At 41.4% G+C, this 22,211-nt stretch overlaps 2 protein-coding genes and 1 non-coding gene across 5 annotated transcripts in view; 2 read left to right on the top strand and 1 right to left on the bottom strand.

Moving 5' to 3' along the window:
* RIMKLB (ribosomal modification protein rimK like family member B) overlaps positions 1–22,211 on the top strand; it is a 170,574-nt gene that overhangs the window by 12,985 nt on the left and 135,378 nt on the right. For all 3 annotated transcript variants that reach the window (XM_049102415.1, XM_035707132.2, XM_035707133.2), the window contains one exon: positions 1,617–1,684. The gene's annotated coding sequence lies outside the window, so the exon portion shown is untranslated. The remainder of the gene's footprint in view (positions 1–1,616; positions 1,685–22,211) is intronic.
* On the bottom strand, positions 7,674–17,458 carry AICDA (activation induced cytidine deaminase). The gene is made up of 5 exons (XM_025471871.3): positions 17,279–17,458; positions 10,975–11,122; positions 9,139–9,409; positions 8,774–8,889; positions 7,674–8,390 (listed from the first exon to the last, which is right to left on the bottom strand). The coding sequence occupies exons 1-5, from the start codon at positions 17,386–17,388 to the stop codon at positions 8,337–8,339; spliced, it is 699 nt and encodes a 232-aa protein (XP_025327656.2). The 5' UTR covers positions 17,389–17,458; the 3' UTR covers positions 7,674–8,336.
* On the top strand, positions 14,998–15,100 carry LOC112675398 (U6 spliceosomal RNA). The gene has a single exon (XR_003145870.1). It is a non-coding gene; the product is annotated as a U6 spliceosomal RNA (small nuclear RNA).

Below are 22,211 nucleotides of genomic sequence, written 5' to 3'. Positions count from 1 at the left end.
TAAAGAGACAGGTTAGGCAAGGATGGGGCCACTGGGTGAGACCGTGGGGCCCAGGTATGATGTATTTCTCTCAAATACAACTATTTTTGAAGAGCAACACTCCAGTCACTGTAGAAACCTGTGATTTGCTTTTCATTCACTCTTCCTTTGCAACATTCACATCTAATCACTTGTCTCTTCAAAGTCTACAGACTGGTTCATGCCTCTCATTTCTAATTCCTATGGACAGCACCTTGGTAGGAACATGTTTTAAACAGCCCAGGAGATAGTTGAGGCAATTAAATTGTCCCTCTTTGGGGAATTTGAAAAAATTGCCAAGTAGCCATAATGTTTATGAATAAAACAACAACAACAACAACAATAAAAACAGAAGATGGAAGCATCCAAGAGGGATTGTATGCAAGTTCAAGTATTATGGAACAGAAACTTGGAGTAGAGGAAGTAAGACAATTAGAGAGGTGAACAGGGTTGCCTGGCTGGCTCAGTCCATGGAATGTGCAGCTCTTGATCTTGAGGTTGTGAGTTCAAGCCCCACCTTGGGTGTAGAGATCACTTAAGATAAAATCTTAAAAATATATATATATAAATAAGGGAGATGAACAGAGCGAACACTTAGGGGGGAAAAGGAGACTCTAAGAGAGACAGAGGCCATGTGTTCCCTGAAAAAGAGAGAAAGTAGTCAGTCACTAGAACCCTATCAGTTGCTAGTGAAACCATCTCACTTTTCCAGTTAGCCTACCTGTGACTGAAATAAGTCTCCTTTTTATGTGTAAATTGAGCCAGTCTCTGCAACTAAGTGGGTTACATTAATACAAGTAAGCTTCAGAATCACAGGTACCTAAATTTGAATCTACTTTGGGGGTACCTTGGTGACTCAGTTGGTTAAGCATCTGCTTTCAGCTCAGGCCTTGATCCCAAGTACTGCATCGGGCTCCCTGCTCCATGGGGAGCCTCCTTCTCCCTCTGCCTCTGTGTCTCTTATGAATAAAAAAATCAACCAATCAACCAATCAATCAATCAATCACTTTGGTAGCTGACCGTGGGACTATAATGTAGTGACCGAGGTAATGTGTAAAGCAATTAGAGCCACTACAGGTTATAAGGTCTGCACTCAAAGATGGTAACTGTGGGGGCGCCTGAGTAGCTCAGTCAGTTAAGCATATGACTTCAGCTCAGATCATGATCTTAGGGTCCTGGTCCCAGGGTCCTGGGGTAAGCCCCCACACTCAGCAGTGAGTCTGCTTCTTGTTTCTAATTCTGTCCCTCCCCCAGCTTGTGCACGCTCTCTCTCAAATAAATACATTAAAAAAAATCTTTAAAAAACTTTAAAAATGGTAACTGTGATATGTGTTTTTTTTGTTTTTGTTCTTTACGTATACATCCTGTGACATGTTTTTGTGAGTCAATTTGGCTTGGTCCCAGTTATTCAAAGACTAACCCTGGTGTTACTCTGGGATATTCTGTTGATAAGCCTAGAGTCCATAATCAGTGGACGGTAAGATTCCTAGATAATCTGGGTGGGCCTAATTCAATTAGTTTAAAGGATATAAGAACAGAACTGAGGCTTCCACAGAGAAATTTACCTGAGGACTAAAGCATTGGTTTCTGCCCTAAAGCTCCTGCTTGTCTTCGTGGTGGCCAGCGCAGATTCCAGATCCCAGCCTCTGCAAAGGCCTGCAATCACGTAAGCCAACTCCTTAATGTAGATCTCCTTCTCTTTCTCTCGGCGAGCTCCAACTAAGACTCGTACAGATCGCTGAACCCTCAAAACATGTTTCATAAATCACTGGTAGTAGAAGAAAGCTTTTAGACGTTGAAAGACCCATGCCTCTCCTAGACTTATTTTATTGGAATTATCTCAATTCCTTAGTGGTGGAATAGTCTATGTTAGTAGATAAACATAGGAGAATATGAAGTAATAAATACGAGTCCTAAATTTTAAATGGTATTCTCCTCGCTTCAATTTTAATTATTCAAACTTTAGAATTACATTTCTTTTGTTGAAATATACAAAATAAAAGTGAAAGTTCCCTCTCCCCTGCCTTCCCATCCAATTTTTCTCTTTGGATGTAATCACAGCTCATAGTTTGGATTTTATCTATGCAGCACTTTTGCTAACCAAGTATCTATATAAATATATGTATATATGGAAGTTCAATGTAGACATATATGCATATTTAAGCATAAATGAGATCAACCTATACAAAGTGTTTTGAAACAATTGTTTTTTCACTTATTAATGGTGCTTTGGATATTTTTTTATGTCTGTTTTACTGGCTGCTTGGAGTTTATTTTCTATTTGGTGCAGGGCACATGGTTACAAGGTGTCAGAAGAACTTTTGTGTGGCTTGGATAGTAAAGAGTAGAGTTCTCTCAACTCCCTTTTTGGTATTTAGCTGTTTTGATATAAAAGTACTCAACTGCTTCTGCTGGCTGCAGCCTGACTACTCTACGGGGAGGGGAGCGGTGGGGAGGAGTTCTGATAAGCCTAGCATCTTCTGAAACCTAGTGGCTGGTCTTGGCCACTCAGGACTGGGGCCCAGTGTTGGCCTTGTCAGGCTGGCCACTGGGCCGCTTCCTCATGGCTTCCAGAGCCATGTCACAGGTGATGGAACCACTGGAGGCCTGGGAAGAGTCTTCAGCCTTCTGGGTACCTCAACTCTAGAGCCACGAATGGGAAAGTGAACTTCCGGTAAAAGAAGCTGCTTGTCCCCAGGGACCCTGGTCAGCATAGGGAGATGGGAATGGTGAGAGATGGCTTCTCCAGGATGCCCTGCCTTCCGCAGGAGCTGTTGATGGAAGTAGAACCCTCCGTGGCTTGGGTAATAGTCCTGGGTGGCCATGATCCAGATTCTGGAGTGGGGGCTGGATGACATACTGTCCCTGTGCACTGGTGGAAATCTTAGGCGACCCCTCGTGGGCCTTTCCTCTGGATGGCAGGTGGTGGGGACCAGGAACCAGGACCCTAGGACACAGCCCACTTGCAGGGAGACAGGAAAAGCCTGCTGGATCACCTAGGTTTAGGCAGGTCCTGTCTTTTTCTATATACACTTATGTAGCTTTACAGTATTCTTTAAAAATATATATATTTTGGGCCCCTTGGTGGCTCAGTGGTTGAGTGTCTGCCTTTGGCTCAGGTCATGATCCTGGGGTCCTGGGATCTCTGCCTCTCTCTGTGGCTCTCATAAATAAATAAAATCTTTAAAAAAAATAAAATCTTTAAAAGAAAAAAGTTATTTTATTTAGAACACAAGTGAGGGAAGAGGAAAAGAGAGGGAGAGAGGCTCTCAAGCCCACTCCAGACACAGCAGGAGCTGCTAGGGGTTAGATCTCACCGCCTTGATATGGAGACCTGAGCTGAAACCAAGAGTCTGGTGCTTAATGGACTGAGCCCACCCAGGGAGCCTCACAGTATCGGGACTCTAAATTATAGACTCCTCTAAGTATGGATGTTCTATGCTTACACATTCCACTACTGGCTTTGTTATTTACAATTTCTCCCTACTACAGGGTTGGTTTGTACATATCTTTGTATATATAATCTTGGGTACATCTAAGAGATTTTTTTCAAGTTAGTTTCCAAGGAATGAAATCGCAAAGTTAAAGGTAATAGGTATTTAAAATACTATATAAGTTGCTTCTCCCACCAAAAATACATAGGATTAACAATTTCATCATAGTGATATCAATGTTTAAAATATGTAACAGAATTTATAAAGGTCACTCTTGAACCATTCATCACTTTATTCACAGAGATTTTTGGAAATATACTAAAGTATTTAACGTTTCCCCCACCGTCCTGGTAAATTTCAACCTCTTCTATCAATTTTTTTCTTATTTATTCAACCTACAATGATCTCTTCCTTCTAGAAATCCAAAGCATTATTGTTAACACTTATTTGTCACTAAGTCATACAGTGACTGGCTTCTCAAGCTGCATTGTAGTTGCACCGTTTAACTTCCAAAAGTTAGAACAACTATAGAGTTGTGCCCAAGGGTGGTTCAGTGGACTGTGTTGGACTCTTGATTCTGGCTCAGGTCATGATCTTGGGGTCGTGAGATGGAGCCCTGCATTGGGCTCCCCACTCACTGGGGAGTCGGCTTGAGGTTTTCTCCCTCTCCATCTGGCCCTCCCCACACTCAAATAAATAAATAAAATCATTTATTTATTTATTTATTTATTTATTTATTTATTTATTTATTTTTAAACTTTTTATTTATTTATGATAGTCACAGAGAGAGAGAGAGGCAGAGACATAGGCAGAGGGAGAAGCAGACTCCATGCACTGGGAGCCCGACGTGGGATTCGATCCCGGGTCTCCAGGATTGCGCCCTGGGCCAAAGGCAGGCGCTAAACCACTGCGCCACCCAGGGATCCCCAATAAAATCTTTTTTAAAAAATGTGGCCAAGACTATGGGGAAAAAAAATCAGTCAAATTAGCGAGGAGATTAGTTAAATCCAATCAAGTAGTGAAAGAAGTTAGCTGCAACAGGATATCAAATTCCATCTACCCAAATTGGGTAACTACCATTTACTTGCTGAGAGTACTTAGGGATCTCCTGTTGACAAATCAACACTATAAAAGGGCTGGTATTCTATTCTATTCCAATAGAATAAACTTGGAGCTTTGTAGTTCTCGAGATTCCACTTCTCAGTGAAATTACTGAGAATTAGTGAATATCATGACTATTGCAATAGACTAAGGTGTTGGTAGCTCCAACTAAGATATGCCAATGGCCTCCATCCAGAGACAATAAATAACACGTCTCTTGTAGTTGAACGAGTGGGATTTATTACTCTTGCCGTGAGGAACAATCCACATAATGGGGAGCTATATTAGCCATAAAGTGTCTCAGTAAGAGAAACACCCTCTCATTGAGACACTTCATGACTATGAATCTTATTACAGAATTTGGGCTTTGGTTTGGCGATTTGAGGGAGAGGCTAGGAAAATGGGGATTTGTTAGATTAGAAATTGTGAGAGAATTAGGTCAGTTCTATAATTGGGTGTGTCCCATCTTTCGGGCGGGCTGACTAGACAAGGATAAAACTGTAATTGGTAAAGAAGTAGCAATTTCTTTCCAGCCAAGAGAGGTGGTGTTTGGTATTTTGCCGGTGGCTCAGACAAATTATGAAATGGTTTTGCTCTCTCTCATTTTATCAGTCTGAGTAATCTTGTCTGAGGTTGGTATTTTGTGAGATTGTTTATGTCCATCAGAAAAATAACAATGACCTGGTTTCTAGAAGTGTCAAGCCAGCTTTGAACTATTAGAGGCTTTTTTTGTTTTTGTTTTTCTCTTTCTTAGTTACTAGTAGAGGGGAAAGAGAAAAGTAAATAAATTCAAGAAGTATTTAGCATACAAAGTCAATAGGACCATATACGGGGGCGCCGAGGGTGATGTCAAGGGTGATTTCTAGGTTTCTATCCTGCAAACGAAAAGGGTAGCAAAGCTAATCACTAAGATAGTACCAGCTTTGTGTTATCTTCTAATTTAATACTTACCAAAAATATGTAAAAAGTTCATATTATCATACCCATATAGAGATCAGAAATTAAGGCTATAAAGGGGTTAAATATATCTTGCCCACTGTTACATAGAAACAGAATTCAAATTCAAGGTCGCCTGACTCAAATCATACCGACTTGTCTTAATTGAGATAAGATTCACAAAACATAAAATTTACATTTGTAAGTCCTTTTATAAATTCACACAGGTGTAAATTTTAGCTCTCTAAAATACACACAATTTAGTGGGTTTTAGTACATTCGGAATGTTTTGCAACCGTCACCACCATTGAGTTGCATTGAATTGTAGACCATTTTCGTCACCCCCAAGAGAAACTCCATATGCGATAAGTAATTCCCATACCCTTCTCCCTCTTGCCCCTGGCAACCACTGATCTTTCTGTCTCTGTGGGGTTACGTGTTCTGGACATTTCGTAGAAATGGAACCATGAAATGTGGCATTTTGTGTCTGGCTTTCCTTCCGTTGGCACGATGTTTTCAAGATTCATCCACATTGTAGCATGTGTCTGCTTCATTCCTTTTTATGACTGAATAAAATAGTGTTGTATGGATATAGCACCTTTGTTTTATCTACCCATCACTTGACGGACACTTCATGTTTCCAAATTTTTGGCTTTTAGGAATACTCCTGCTGTAAATATTCATGTATGCGTTTTTGTTTCAAAACTCAAGAGTTTAATCTCTTGGATATATACCTAGAGGTGGAACTGCTGGGTTATATAATAATTCAATGTTTAGGTTTTGAGGAACCATGATAGCAGCTGCACAGCTGCACATTTCCACCGGTAAATATATGGAAGGTTTCAGTTTCTCCACATTCTTAATTGTTTTTGCTGTTGTTGATAGCCTCCTAATAGTAAGAGTGGAATCTGATTGTGGCCTTGATTTGCATTTCCCTAGTGACTAAGGATGTTGAGTACCTTTCATGTGCTTATTACCCATTTGTATATTTTTGGAAAATGTGTATTCAAATCTTTTGGTCATTTTTAAGTTAGGTTTTTTATGTTCTAAGAGTTCTTTGTGTATTCTGTCTACTAGACTCCTACTGGGTATATTATTTATAAATATTTTCTCCCATTTTGCAAGTTGTCTTTTCACTTCTTACTACTGCCTTTGTACAAAAGCTTTTAATTTTAACGAATCCAATTTCTCTATATTTTTCCTTCTGTTGCTTGACTTGTCATATCCAAGGTTGTGAATATTTTCACCTATGTTTCCCTCTAAGGGTTTTATAGTTTTAGTTCTTAAATGTAGGTATTTGGTAAATTTTGAGTTGACTTTTGTATAAAGTATGTGGTAGAGATCCAAAGTAATTCTTTTGCATATAGATATCCAGTTGTCCCAGCACCGTTTGCTGAAAAGGATTATTCTTTCTCCTATTGACTGGTCCGGGCACCTGTTTGAGTGAATGCACAACACAACTGTGTATTTAATTTGTCCTGTGGATCTACTTATCAGCATTGCAAGAGTTGCTAGGTAATAAGTGCACAGTGAGGGCAGCCTGGGTGGCTCAGTGGTTTGGCCCCACCTTCAGCCCAGGGTGTGATCCTGGGGACCTGGGATCGAGTCCCACATCGGGCTCCCTGCGTGGAGCCTGCTTCTCCCTTGCCTGTGTCTCTACCTCTCTTCTCTCTGTGTCTCTCATGAATAAATAAATAAAATCTTTAAAAAAAAATAAGTGCACAGTGATGGTTATATTGACTATTTTTCTCACAGTCAAGGACAGTTGTTATGAATAGGCACTCTCTGCCATACTGGCTCCCTACATTTTGCTGGATAAAACACTATTTCTTTGCAACGTTCTGCCATCCTTCCTTTCCAAATATTCTTTTTTTTTTTATTTTTTAATTTTTTATCATACTCTCTTACACAGTGAGCATTTCTTTGAGAGAAGCATCACATACATACAAAAAATAGGAAAGGTTGGCCTGGTTGGCATTGTTCAAGTTAAGAGACCCACTGGAGAGAACTGATTTTTCTCTTCTCAACATTGAGACAACTCCTTTCCAAGTGTTACCTAATCTTATATGTGAAATTTGTGGTTGTGGTTTCTGACCTACTGACTTCTTTAAAGGGATTTATGTTTCCAGATGTGTCAGTTGAGGCATCAACTAATTTTAGAGTGTCTTCTTCACAGTCCTCATATTCATTTCAAGAACCTTTATTATAAAATAGCCTGAAGGTGATCATGCATATTTTATACCAAGAAAAATTGTCTTATGTACAAACGAAAACATATCTCAGACAATGAAAACATACAGCACATGCTTATATATTAATGCCTTTGTTAGATGTTTTGGGATTACGATCCCTCAGGTCCTTTCATTAGGAGGTCTATAGAGATCATGGACTGGTAAAAGTTTGTTCACTTGAAAGCGAGCTCCAAAGGAAGAGTAGAAAAATCTATCACTAATATTGAGAACTCCGTCTGAATCAAATAACAAAGGATACATATTATAAAAACATTTGATCTTCTCACCATGCTTTTAAGGTTTGTTTCCTCCCCGCCTAAGAGTCTTAGAACAGGACACTTTCGGTGCTCCCCGACCCTGCAATTCGGTCATTTCCCAGTAGGGGACGCTGTTGCATCAAAAACTGCACCACTTGCAGCCTATAACCCTGTTGGGCCTCAGTTCCTTCTGTACTTTCAAGACTTGTTTCTTTTTTTACAAAGTCCTGTATATGAATATTTTCCTCTCTAGACTTTGAGAAAGTGAGAGTTGAAGAAAAACAGAATTCTTGAGATTATCCTTTTACCCACTGTCCTCAGAGATGGTTCACTGTATGTGACATTCTTGGAGGTTGGTATCAAAGTCCCAAAGTACGAAATGCATCTCGTAAGTCATCAACCTCATACAGGGGCTGTTGAGAAAGAGAAATAAACTGAGTGGATGAATTTGTAACATTTTGTTGGGCAGTAAATTCTGGGGAATAGGAAAAGGAGAGGCTAGAATCCTACCAGGAGAAAACCACAATCCTGCGGGGAGTCTCAAGGAGACGCTTGTGGGTGATGAGAGGGGACCCGAAGGGCTGTCGGCAGAGGGCTCCGAGTCGTGAAACAACAGATGAGCAAACTCAGAGGTGGGAGAAAGGACTATAAGGCATACAATGAGGGGGAAAAGAGATACCCACACACTCATGCACAGATGACAATGTAAAGAATGTAAGAGAGGAAAATAGAAGTAGCTCCAGGAAAAGATGGCTTTGGAGAGAGAAAGAAAACGAGAAGCAAAGAAGCCCCTTACCAAAAGAATGCGTCGAAGCTGTCTGGATAGTCGAACGGAATTTTCGTGCAACCCCTCCCAGGCTTTGAAAGTTTTTTCACGATTTTCCACAAAAGTATTCCAGCAATAAAAATAATCTTTAAAAAGGTAGGGGAACGGGGCAGAAGATAGTTCAGATCCCACACGTAGAGGAAAGAAAGGGAACCCTGCCCCAACCCCTTCTAAGTCGCATTTCCCCCAAAGCCTAGTATCCAAGCCCTTAATGCCCTTCCTCCTGTTCCCGTCCGGGTTTTGGCTGAATTCTGCGCCCCCCCCGGCCCCCCGCCCCGGCCCCCAATTTTCCGCGGTCTGAGCTGCGGTCCCGAACCGCCAGGTCCCCCGCGCACCCTTGAAGGTCATGATGGCGATCTGGACGCCCGCCCGGTGCAGCCGCCGCAGCCCCTCGGGCTCCGCCTTGCGGTCCTCGCAGAAGTAGAGGCGCGCGGCGAAGATCCTGAGGCTGAGGTTGGGGTACCCGCGCAGGAAGTCCGCCACGTGCCGCGCGCAGTCGTAGCAGGGGCTCCAGGACGTGAACCAGGTGACGCGGTAGCACCGGCCGGGGTCCAGGTCCCAGTCGGAGATGTAGCGGAGGAAGAGCAGCTCCACGTGGCAGCCCGACTGCGGACAGAGCAGGGGTGGGGGCGTTTACCGGCCTCGCCGGCGTGCGGGGGCTTTACGGTCCCTCGTTCCTCTGCCTCCCACGGTCGCCTTTTTTGGGGTGTCTGCCCTTTGGGGGGGCTTTAGGTTACAAAAGGGCTATGCATTTTCTGTGGAGCAGAAAAGCAGGAGGATGAGATGCATCTGTCTAAAGTAGCATCGCACTATCCGGAGTTTGGAGTGCTGGCCTGCCACGTCCCCACCCCCCCACCCCCTTTTTTTTGTTCTTTTTTTTTTTTTTTTTTTTTTTTTTTTGCGCCTTTGAGGAGAAAGAAAATGTTCTGGAAGGGCCCAGGGCTGTAAAACATTGCGGAAATACACCAGACCACTGGTGGAGGCAGGAAACAGGCTGGGAGGACTGAAAGGGGTAAAGTAGGCTATGCTCAGGCCAACAGAGGGGTTTGTAAGAGAAATAATAGGCGCTGCTCTGGGTTCAGAACCAATTAAATAAGGTGTTTGCTATCCTGTGATCCCTGGGATTGTAATATAATCGCGCAATAGTGAGCTATAGCAAGTCTGCTTAGTATCGCAGAAAAGTCGTTAGTCCTAGAATCTGAAGATCTAGGTCCATTTCCTTGGCATCACCACTCCGGTGAGTGGGACAACTCACCCAACTCTTGAATCTTCTAAGTCCTTACCAGTAAAATGGGCTGGTATCGTGGCGATTAAATGAGAAGGATCAAAGGGTTGGTAACAGCAAAGCCTTCTCTACTTAGAATGTGTCACCAAACAGGAAAGAGATTAGAATGTGGAGCAATTGCAGTGAGCTAATTTACACAATACAAATGGGGGCAAAGGAAATTGAATAGTAAGATAAACACTTTAAGAGGAGAGCCAGACAACGTTCTTCTACCTATGGATTCTTCCCTGGATCCCACCAAAATCAGATGTCACTGCCTGTTTTGAGACAGAAAATATTTATTGGCAGAAGCTTATGGAAACCCATCTGAACATGGTGAAGTCGCTTGGAAATGTAATTCTCTGATCTCCTAGATGCTGAGATTGATTTAACTAATCAACCAGTCGCAGCTTCCGTGGTATTCTAGGTCTCACCATACTGAATGCACTCCTTGGCCTACGGTCTATTTGAGCAAGAGGGACTGGAAATTATTTGGAAAACAGAATTGAGTCATTAATTGTTCCTTTTCCTTAATTCTCAAAAATTCTTAAAAACTTGTTTTTACATTTAAACTTTAGCTTGAAATGAGCTGATAACATTTTTCCAAACCAAAAGGCTCTTGCGTTTGATTTCCTTAATCTCAAAGGTAGTTTGGATGCTGGGGAAAGGGAAGGAAAATTTGGGGGCAGTTACTCTTGGCACTGATGCAAGGTATGGCAGTAACGTGCCAACATGATTGGGGAGGACATAAGATGGCATGCTTTGGGGCATACCTAATGTAATTCCATGGACATATAAAAAACAAAGATTTGAGGAATCTAGTGGAGACCTAAACCTGAAACAGCTGAAAAGCTGCGGATGGTTCTGAAAGAGCCTGCAGTCTAGCTTGGAAGCAAATAACTGATACCTTGTTTCGAAGGTGACCAAAGTCCAGAGAAAAGGAGGTGGCACTATCCCGCCGCTTCACCACGTAGCACAAGTAAGTCTCATGGCGACCCTTCGCCCAGCGGACATTCTTGAAATGGTAAAGAAACTTCCTCTGCTTCATCAGGAGGCTGTGGATGAGGAGAGGGAGGGACATGCAGAAGCACAGCTCATTCTCTGGTCACTCCTGGCTTTTCTTCAGCTTTTTAAAAAAATCTGTGATGGCTTGAGCCAAACCAGAGAAGATTCTCTTCCTTACTTGGCTGGCTGCGTGAGACCTACTGAACTTGGAACCCTTTTAGTGCTTATATTTAAGACCAAAGGACAGGTAGTCAGAACCCCCAAACCATAGGAACTCACAGGACCGTCTGCTCCCACAGCTGTCCGTTAGATGTGGACAACTTGGACACTTATGAACTTGGTCCTCGGTTCTATAATTATTTTTTCAGAGATCTCCCCCTCCCCAACTCTACCTAAATGTCCAATAGGCACTTCAGACTCAACATGGTCAATACAGTAGTCCTAAACTGTCCCCTGTCCTGACCTTCCTGTCTCCTTACTTTTCCATCTCAAGTAACCAGGCTCAAAGCTTGGGGTCATCTATGATTCTTCTCCTTCTTTGTTCCTCATATTTAAGTAATGATCTAAATTTGATGCAAATTTCCAAATATTTATTTTTTTCTAGTATTTTTATTTTTTACTTTTATTTTTTAAGATTTTATTTATTTGAGAGTGTGAGAAAGGGAGTATGAGAGGGAGGAGGGTGTGAGGGAGAAGCAGACTCCCCATTGAGCAGGGAGCCCGGTGTGGGGCTTGATCCTGGGACTCTAGAATCATGACTCAGGCTGAAGGCAGATGCCCAACTAACTGAGCTACCCAGGTGCCCCAGTATTTTTATTTTTTATTTCATTTGAGTTTTTAAAATATTTTATTTGAGAGACAGTGCCCACAAGCAGGGGGGAGGGACAAAGGGAGAAGGAGAAGCAGACTCCCCGCTGAGCAGGGAGCCCAATGCAGGGCTCCATCCCAGGATCCTGGGATCAGCACCACCTGAGCCACCCAGATGCCTCAGTATTTTTATTTTTTAAACGTCCGAATATTTCTTGAGTTTGTACCTACACTATTTCCTGTTTTCTGCTTCCATCCAAGCCCACACCTTCTTTCTATCTCTTGTCCTGGCCTCTCAGTTGATCTGTCTGCCCCTAGTCCCTCAGAAAGAATATTCTCCATGCTGTGCCAGAGTGATCTCACAAAAACCCAGGAGTGACCATGTTATTTCTATGCTGAAAATCCCTAGTGAATTTCTTCTGCTCACAGGATAAATCCCAAATTCTGATGTGGTATTTAGGCCAGTTTTTACATTTGATCATCAATCTGCATTTCTAGCCTCCTTTCCCACTACTTTTCCCCTTCCCGTCCCTGTCTGCTGTTGGCTGTACAGCCGAATCCCTGGCACTGGTGTCTGATTCTGAGGCTTTTTCTTTCCAGTCACCTTGTTGCTGTACTTGCTCTCAGTGAATGCTTTCCTACCTTTTGCCACTGGACAAAACTCAGATCCTTCAAAGCTGGCTCACAGTTCAACTCTTCTTTCTCACTACTACTATTCCAAAATTTCTAGGCAAAAAATCAAACACTAGTAGCAACAAAAAACTCTCCTGTACTTTTTGTTTTCCAGGTTATCCCTATCAAAGCCCTCATGTTCTGTCACAAGTTGATCACTGACATCTGTCTCCCCAATTAAACTGTGTTCAGAGGCACAAAGTGTCACTTTATGAGAAAGATTTCTTTTAATATAAGAGTAATACTTGACTGTTGTTAACTTGTATAACACAAAAAGTTGGAGGTTTTATGTGTAAAAAAATTTTTTAGAGGTTTTATTTAATTATTCATGTGAGACAGAGAGAGGCAGAGACACAGACAGAGGGAGAAGCAGGCTCGATGCAGGGAGCCTGATGTCGGAGTTGATCTCAGGACCGGGATCACGCCCTGAGCCAAAGGCAGATGCCCAACTTCTGAGCCACCTGGCATCCCTATATGTAAAAATATTAAAGAATTAAAATTTAGGGGCATCTGGGTGGCTCTATCGGTTAAGCATCTGACCCTTGATTTTGACTGAGGTCATGATCTCAGGGTTGTGAGATCAAGCCCACATTGGGCTCCCCACTCAGTGGGGAGTCTGCTTAAGAGTCTCTCTCTTTCCCTCTGCCATTCCCTCCCACAACTAGCACACACACACACTCTCAAAACCGTTAAAAAATTTTATATTTAAAAAATCTAAAATTTAAGATACAGTGTCTAAAGATATTTGGATGTATCTAATGACAGTTACTATTAGAATTTTTGTTTTCCTGGGAATCGCTGGGTGGCTCAGCGGTTCAGCGCCTGCCTTTGGCCCAGTGCATGATCCTGGAGTCCTGGAATTGAGTCCCACATCGGGTTCCCTGCATGGAGCCTGCATCTCCCTCTGCCTGTGTCTCTGCCTCTCTCTCTCTCTCATCTCTCTCTCTCTCATGAATAAATAAATAAAATCTTTAAGAAAAATTTTTTTGTTTTCCTAATCTTTTTACAGGCATGTTTACATGATTTTGATTATACTGATTTTGTATGCAATTTTGCATTGTTTTTTTTTTTTAAGATTTTATTTATTTATTCATGAGAGACACAGAGAGAGAGAGAGAGAGAGAGAGAGGCAGAGACACAGGCAGAGGGAGAAGCAGGCTCCGTGCAGGGAGCCCAACGTGGGACCGATCCTGAGGCCCCAGGATCACACCCTGGGCTGAAGGTGGCGTTAAACCACCAAGCTGCGGGGGCTGCCCACATTCTGTTTTTTAACTTGGCAACATAATCTAAATATTACTCTGTGTTGCTCACATGCAGGGACTGGTTGCTCTAGCTTCCTCATGCCTAACCGTGTTTTGCATGTCATATGCACTAAATTGAACTGAATCTGTGGCAATACTCTCGACTAACCAAAGTTTCTTTGCAGTTGTGGATATAACAACCTATACAGTGTGGTTGATACCAAAGCCCTAATGATGTCTCTGGTGTTTGTCCCAGGTCTTTTCCAGAAATGTATTTATCAAGTTGTGGAGGTAATGCTGCCACCTAATGGCATTGGCCAGAAGTGCAGTAAACTTGTAAAAGTGAAGACCTAAGAAGGATTTGAATACGGTTTGCTGGCAAGAGAATTGAAACTTTTTTTACCTTTATTTATTTTTTTAACATTGAGGTATAATTTACATATGCCACCAATTTAAAATGTGTGATTTTATGAGTACTGGCAAATGTAAACACCCAAACTGCAACCACAGAACATTTCCAGAGCACTCCTCCCCACAGTTTGCTCATTCACCTTTTCAATCAGTTCTTCCCCACTCCCCTAGGCAACCACTAATCTGCTTTCTGTAACTTTACATTACTATCCACTTCCTAGAAGTCATTACAAGTCCTACATTATCTCTTCCTTTGTGTCTGACTTCTTTCACTTATCATAATGACTTTGGAATTCTTTTATAGTGTTGCATGTGTCAGTAGTTGGATCCTTTTTACTGCAAAGTAATATTCCATTACATGGCTATTGCACATTTATCCATTCACCTGTAGATGGACAGTTGGGTTGTTTCCACTTTGGGGCTATTGTGAATAAAGTTTCTACAAACATGGAGCAGCCTTAGGGCATACATATGTTGAGAATTAATTTTTATGTACTGCATGTGATAGGCCCTGAATTTAAAAGTTAAATACCCAAGCATCCACCTTATTAGGTAAGCAAGGATGAGCTTTTTATAGCTGTCTCAATTTAAATGTCGCGCTTCACACACATGAAGCTTATTGAAATACACTTTAAGTCCTCAGAGAACTAGATTTTGTCATCAGTATACACATATCAAACATTATAAAAATTGTTTAATATTTTTTTAGAATTAAAAGTTAGCAGGAATCTGAAATGAATGCTAACAATGATCTAATAACTATTGGCTTTAATTTAAAATGATAATTTTACTGCTTGCTTTGGCAGCACATATACTAAAATTGGAATGATACTGAGAAGATTATCATGGCCCCTGTGCAAGGATGACATGCAAATTCATGAGGCATCCCATATTTTTTTACCAAGATCATAAGTTTTGATGGTGAAAACATGACAATAAATTTTCATATACCAAAATATAAAATAAAATACAACAAATTGATACTTTTGTAGTAATCATCATAGCACTTACCACCATTACTATTACTGTTGTGACATAATTAGCAAATAATCCTTAGCATATATAAACCGAATGCATATTAAGTGCTTAATACAGCAGTAAAAGGGAACAGAATCTCTTGGAGCTCAGTTTTAAGTAGATTAAGCATCATTCCTTACTGATAAATTTCTTTAAACAGGTAATCTACCCTCCTAGGCTATATGGCTGAGAAAGGGATGGAAACGGGTACTGTATAATGCACACCAGGCCATACGAAGATGATCTACTACTTGGAGAAAGAAAAGGTGTTCTGGGAGTATAGGAAAGGACATGGCATAGGTCAGGGAATTCAGATGGACTTTTGCCTTCTGCCTTACATGAAAATATGTAGGTATTGTTTCTATCAGAAGTGATCAGTCACAGTGAAGCAGATTGGTTGACTATGATCCTTTAATTAACTTCCTTGGTCCAATCACTTTCCTTCAACTATAGCTAGGAGCCGGGTTTCAAGTACCCTGTTCTCTTAGTTTCTCTTTTGGGTACAAAGGACTTTGTAGAGGCAGTTTTTCAAGCTCACAGGTTGACAGCTGCTCTAGACAGCTGTGTTCTGTGAGGCAGAACATTGCCGCATCCCCAGCAACGCAGACCAGAGACAAATGGGTTAAAAATAATCGTGACCAAGTCCTCTCCTGTGGTGTGCCATCACTAATGCCCTCTGTAGGTCTTATTTTCCCTAATCATAATTATGTATTTCCCTTTTTGTCCTGTTGAATCTCATCTTTTTCCCTTTTGCCTTTGAATTCCAACTATTAATCATTGCTTTGCATTTCATTAAGTACAAATATTTTCATTGAACCCTTTGCCTCTGATTTATACCTCAGATTAATTTTCAAAGTCTCAGTGCAAGCTGGGCAGACATTTAACATTTTTACCCAAGAAAATTTTCTGAAGAAAATTTAGGCTTCCATTAAAAAATCATAATTCTGGTGGCACTTGGCTGGCTCAGCCAGTGGAGCGTGCAACTCTTGATCTCAGGTTTGTCAGTTCGAACCCATCTGTTGGGTGTACAGATTACTTCAAAATACAATCTTTAAGAAAAAAAAGCCTTAATTTAGTAGTGTAATTTCTTTGTGAAGGAGTTAAATTGAGTTAAAGTATATGGATTAGATAGGACTCTCATGTTTGTAGTAATCATAAAAGCAGGAATAAAATAAGTTGTGATAATTGTCATAAACTGCATGTGAAAATCTTACAAAATACATTTTAAGAAATAAGTTGAGGGGATGCCTGGGTGGCTCAGTGGTTGGGCATCTGCCTTCAGCTCAGGGCGTGGGTGTGATCCTAGGATCCAGGATCGAGTCCTACATTGGGGAGCCTGCTTCTCCCTCTGCCTATGTCTCTACCTCTCTCTGTCTCTGATGAATAAATAAAGAAATCTTTAAAAAAAAAAAAAGAAATAAGTTGATGTCTGAAGAACTTGGAAAACTAGGTAGATAGTAAAAATGCCATTAACTGCCTAGCAATTGTACCTATAATGTTAACTTATTGCCTGAGGTCTTCTTCCCGTAGTAGATACATTGCATCATAGAAACTTGTAAGCAGTTTTTAATATTGGCATTAAAAAAATAATTTCCTTATTTATTTGTAAGTAAATGATTCAGTAAAGGTTCCCTAGGAAAGTTTACAAGTCCTTTTGTGGTAGAATATTTACAGAATTATTATTATAACTTCCACTACTGTTTTTAGTATAGACATTCTTGCTATTACCTTTCACAATTTGAATCTCTAAACACGTGCTATATTAAAAAAAAAAGCATTTACTATGTCAATATTATTATCATAAATTAGTTCTAATTGCAGAACATGGCCTTACATGGCACATAACTGTTCTTTTGAATATGGAAGAGAGACAGAACCAAGAGAATTAAGCAGAGAGCTTGTAAGATCTGAACAGATGAGACAGATCCTGAAAAATGAATGTGCATATTGACCAAGCAGTGAGTCAGATAGTGAGAGGAGAGAAAGGGACCCATCTGAAAACTCAGATTTGCTCTAAGAGAAAAGTCAATGCCACCACCCGTGAGGAGACTGCTTTACCTGTCCATAGTGGATTCCAGAGTGTCTTTCTTAGTCTTAGGCCAAGGAGGGCTTGCCTCAAGTTCTGCTGCTTCACTGATTCTGTCTGGCAAGGCATTGGCCCCACACATTCAAATTTGAGCTTGCCCTCTTTGGCTCCTCCCCCCAAGGCATCATCACCTCCAGGTACCCCAACAGCCTTCCTCCTGTTTGGGTCAAAAAAACATAGGCGGGGCTGTCATAGGCAGAGTCATGTAAGTAAGTGATTGCTTAATGTATAGGTTCCTTTAAGGCTGCATCTCTAAAAGTCCAGTCTATGCTCCACAGGTAACAAAGATCAGGAAGGAGATCGCAAAAGAGTAATTTTTGCTGGGGCACCTGGGTGACTCAGTGATTGAGTGTCTGCCTTTGGCTCAGGTCGTGATCCTGGGGTCCTGGGATCGAGTCCTGCATGGGGCTCCCCCCCCGGGGGGCCTGCATCTCTCTACCTACATCTCTCTGCTGCGTCTCCACGTCTCATGAATAAATAAATACAATTTTTTTTAAAAAGAGTAATTTTTGCCAAAGCTGTCTTTTCCACGAAAGCCATATGTTTTGAAGTCAGAAGGAGCGGCATCCCAAACCATTAAAAAGAATGTTCATTTCATTAGACAGAGTCGACATCTAAATGACTGCCTTGAACTTGGAAAACAGTTTGGGCTTTTCAAATAAAAGGCTTTAAATTCCTACCCTTGGGATGTCTGGGTGGCTCAGCGGTTAAGCATCTGCCTTCAGCTCAGAGCGTGATCCTGGAGACCTGGGATCGAGTCCCACGTCGAGCTTCTGGCATGGAGCCTGCTTCTTCCTCTGCCTGTGTCTCTGCCTCTCTCTGTATGTCTCTCATGAATAAATAAATAAAATCTTTAAAATTAATTAATTAATTAGTTCCTATCCTCATACGATTTGGTCTATTAAAGGTTTTGCTTCTCCCTCCTACCTCAGTCTACATGCGTTCTATTACTTCATTCGGTAGAAACTTAATACCTGAAAGAAAGAAAGAAAGAAAGAAAGAAAGAAAGAAAGAAAGAAAGAAAGAAAGAGAGAGAGAAAGAAAGGAAAGAAAGAAAAGAAAGAAAGAAGAAAGAAAGAAAGAAAGAAAGAAAGAAAGAAAGAAAGAAAGAAAGAAAGTAAGTTACTACCACACTACATGATAGAAATTGTGGTTTCCATGCACTGGTAATACAATGGTGAGTAAAGCAGCTAGGGTCTCCTCCCTTCCTGCCTCAAGGCTTTAAACACCACCTATACATTGATTCCCAAATCTGTAGCTCCAGCTTGGACCACTTCCTTGAACTCAAGACAAATGCACACCACTTCTGCCTCAGCATCTTCATTTAAATATCTGATGGGCATCTCAAACATGCCTCAACCTGAGCTCCTGTTCTCTCTCTCAACACACCTGTTCCTTTTGCCACCTTTCCTATCTTGATGGCGATGTCATCCCTCCCACTGCTCAGACCAATGTGGCAGCCTTCCTTGTTTGCTTCTCTTCCTCTTAATGTCTTAATTATCAAATCCTGCTAACTCTACTTGCAGAATAAACCCAGAATGGACCACTTTTCAACACCCCCAGGTCCAAGCAACCCAGATTGCTGCATTTAGCTTCCCCACTGGTTTTCCTGCTTCATCCTCCTTCAATTACAGGCTGTTCTCCACACAAGAGTCAGATTCATCCTTTTGAAACCCTTTAGATTAGGGGTGCACAGGTGACTCAGTTGGTTGAGCATCCCCCTTCAGCTCAGATCATGAGATCAGGGTCCATGGTATTGAGGCCCGTGTCAGGCTCTGCTGAGCAGGGAGTCTGCTTCTCCATCTCCGTCTGTGCTCTCACTCTCTCTCAAATAAACAAAATATTGAAAACCTTTAGATCATGTCACTCCTCTATCTAAACTCTCCCTGTCTCCCCATTCTCTCAGTTATAGCCAATATCCTAACAGGACTCATAAGACCCTCTGCCATCTGCTCCTGCTTTACCTCTAAACTCTCACCCTTGGGGAGCCTGTCTGGCTCAGCTGGTAGGGCTTGCAACTCTTGATCTAGGGGTTATAAGTTTGCTTTCCATATTGGGTGTAGAGATTACTTTAAAAAATAAAATCTTAAATAAATTCACCTTCATCTCTCCTTTCCTTACTTACACAAAGAACACACACTCCTGCCCCGGCCTTTGCACATACTGACCCCCTGCCTGGAGTGCTCTTTCCTTGTATATCATTATGCATTTAAAAAAATTTTTTTTAATTTTAATTGCAGTATAGCAAATATATAGTATTGTATTCATTTCAGGTTTTTAAAAATATTTTATTTATTCATGAGAGAGAGAGGAGAGAGAGAGAGAGAGAAAAAGACATAGGCAAAGAAGCAGAGACAAGCAGACTCCATGCAGGGAGCCTGATGTGGGACTTGATCCCGGGATTCCAGTATCATGCCCTGGGCCAAAGGCAGGCGCTCAACAGCTGACCCACCTAGGAGTCCCCATTTCAAGTGTTATATCATCAAAGTTTGATTTCCTTGTTTATGTCTTTACTCAAATATATTTTTGTAGTTGAGACTTTTCCTGGTGACCGCATCTAAAATGCAAGGAGCTGGATGCAAGACTCGAATCTGGATTCCGGGATCACTGAATTGTTGGAGAAATCCAAGGGAATAATACTATGTGAGAAGTCACAAATAGGCTAATTTTGTCTCTTATAGTTTAGGAAAGAATTTTGAAGGACGCCTGGGTGGCTCAGTGGTTAAGTGTCTGCCTTTGGCTCAGGTTGTGATCCCAGGGTCCTGGGATGGAGTCCCCATCAGGCTCTCCACAGGGAGCCTGCTTCTCCCTCTGCCTATCTGTGTCTCTCATGAATAAATAAAATCTTTTAAAAAAATTTTTTTGAAAAAGTTAGTTTCTTCACAAGGCTCTGCTCAAGACCACACCTCATTCCTAGTTTTGTTCTCCTGCTGTCCAGTCTACTCCTCTTGGTCGAAAAGCCTCTTTTTCTCACTTCCACGGGGAAATTCTACCTTGTATTCTCCTGGATTATTCTTACTCATGGGTCCATTTCCTATCTAGACATTTGTTTCTCCAAATCTTTATTTCTGAAACAGATTCTGAGGGCACCAGAAAAATGATAACCACTCACCTTTGGCACTCTGAATTCCATAGAATGGTTGAATGGGGAAAGAAGGGGAGGGCACTTCACAAATTCCTCTGCAGAGACTACAGTGAGGCACGGCCATGGACAATCTGATCCCTTTAAGTTATGTTGTCTCCTCAGATATGGGTTGGGCCTTTACCCTATTTTCATCCAATTATCCAGAGAATTATGCACACATACACACATCTTCCTAAAAGATAAATATTAATTTTTAGAGGTGGTGGTATCTCTAAATCCAAAAAATAGAAGAGAAAAAAATTTCCCAACTGCACAAATGATATTGCTGCTTGCACTTCTCATGATTATGCAAAGCTGTATTAGTTTCCTTTATATATTATGTCCCTCTGAGGGACGCCTGGGTGACTCAATAGTTGAATGTCTGCCTTCGGCTCAGGGTGTGATCCTAGGATCCAGGATCAAGTCTTGCACTGGGTTCCCTGCTGGGAGCCTGCTTCTCCCTCTGCCTTTGTCTCTGTCTCTCTTTCTATATCTCTCATGAATAAATAAATAAATCTTTAAAAATAACTGTGTCCCTCTGTTCCAGCCAGAAATAAGAAAACTAGCCTATTGCTGATTCACATTGCCTCTTTGTTTGGTTTGATTTGTGTTCACTTTGGGCAATTCTAATCATTGCTAAGTGTATGGTTCAGTAGCATTGATTACATTCACAATGTTGTACAACCATCACCCCTATGTGTTTCCAAAATGTTTTTATGACCCAAGAAGGAGCTTCATATCTATTAAGCAATAGCTCAGCATTCCCTCTTTCTACATCCTGGTAACCTCAAATCTGCTTTCTTAATGAATTTACCTGCTCTAGATATTGCATATAAGTGAAAAATATTCAATGTTTGTCCATTTGAGTTTGGTTTATTTTACCTTGTATAATGTTTTCAAGATTCATCCATGTTATAGCATGTATCAGAACTTCATCCCTTTTTATGGTTTATACATTTATAATGTTCCATTGTATGTATGTAGCACATTCTAGTTATCCATTCATTTGTTGATGGACACTCCAGGTATTTCCATCTTTTGCTTATTGTTCATAGTGTTGCAATGAAGATTTGCCTGAGTCCTTGTTTTCAAAACTAGAAGTGGAATCACCTTTTTTTTTTTTTTTTTTGTGGAATCACCTTCTGAATGACAACTCTGACACACATATAGGCACTTGCGTACACATACACACATATACACGTGCATATACACGTGCATACAAATTCTGGCCTAAGGGCCCCTGGCTGGCTCAGTGGAATGTGGGACTCTTTTTTTTTTTTTTTTTTTAAGATTTTACTTATTTATTCATGAGAGACAGAGAGAGAGAGAGGCAGAGACACAAGCAGAGGGAAAAGCAGGCTCCATGCAAGGAGCCGGATGCGAGACTTGAATTGGGATCCTGGGATCACGAACTGAGCTGAAGGCAGACCCTCAACCACTGAGCCACCCAGGCATCCTGGAATGTAGGACTCTTGATCTGAACATCATAAGTTCAAGCACCATGTTGGGCGTAGGGGTTATTAAAAAAATTAAAAACCTAAAAAAAATCTGCACCAAACTATGAAGTTATAGTTTTGGTTGTTTTTTTTTTTTTTTATCTTTGATAGTCACAGAGAGAGAGAGAGGCAGAGACACAGGCAGAGGGAGAAGCAGGCTCCATGCACCGGGAGCCCGACGTGGGATTCGATTCCGGGTCTCCAGGATCGCGCCCTGGGTCAAAGGCAGGCGCTAAACCACTGCGCCACCCAGGGATCCCCTGAAGTTATAGTTTTAAAATCCAA

This window comes from Canis lupus, chromosome 27, assembly GCF_003254725.2.
Source record: "Canis lupus dingo isolate Sandy chromosome 27, ASM325472v2, whole genome shotgun sequence".
NCBI lineage: Eukaryota > Metazoa > Chordata > Mammalia > Carnivora > Canidae > Canis > Canis lupus.
This window is presented reverse-complemented; position numbering and strand designations above follow the sequence as displayed.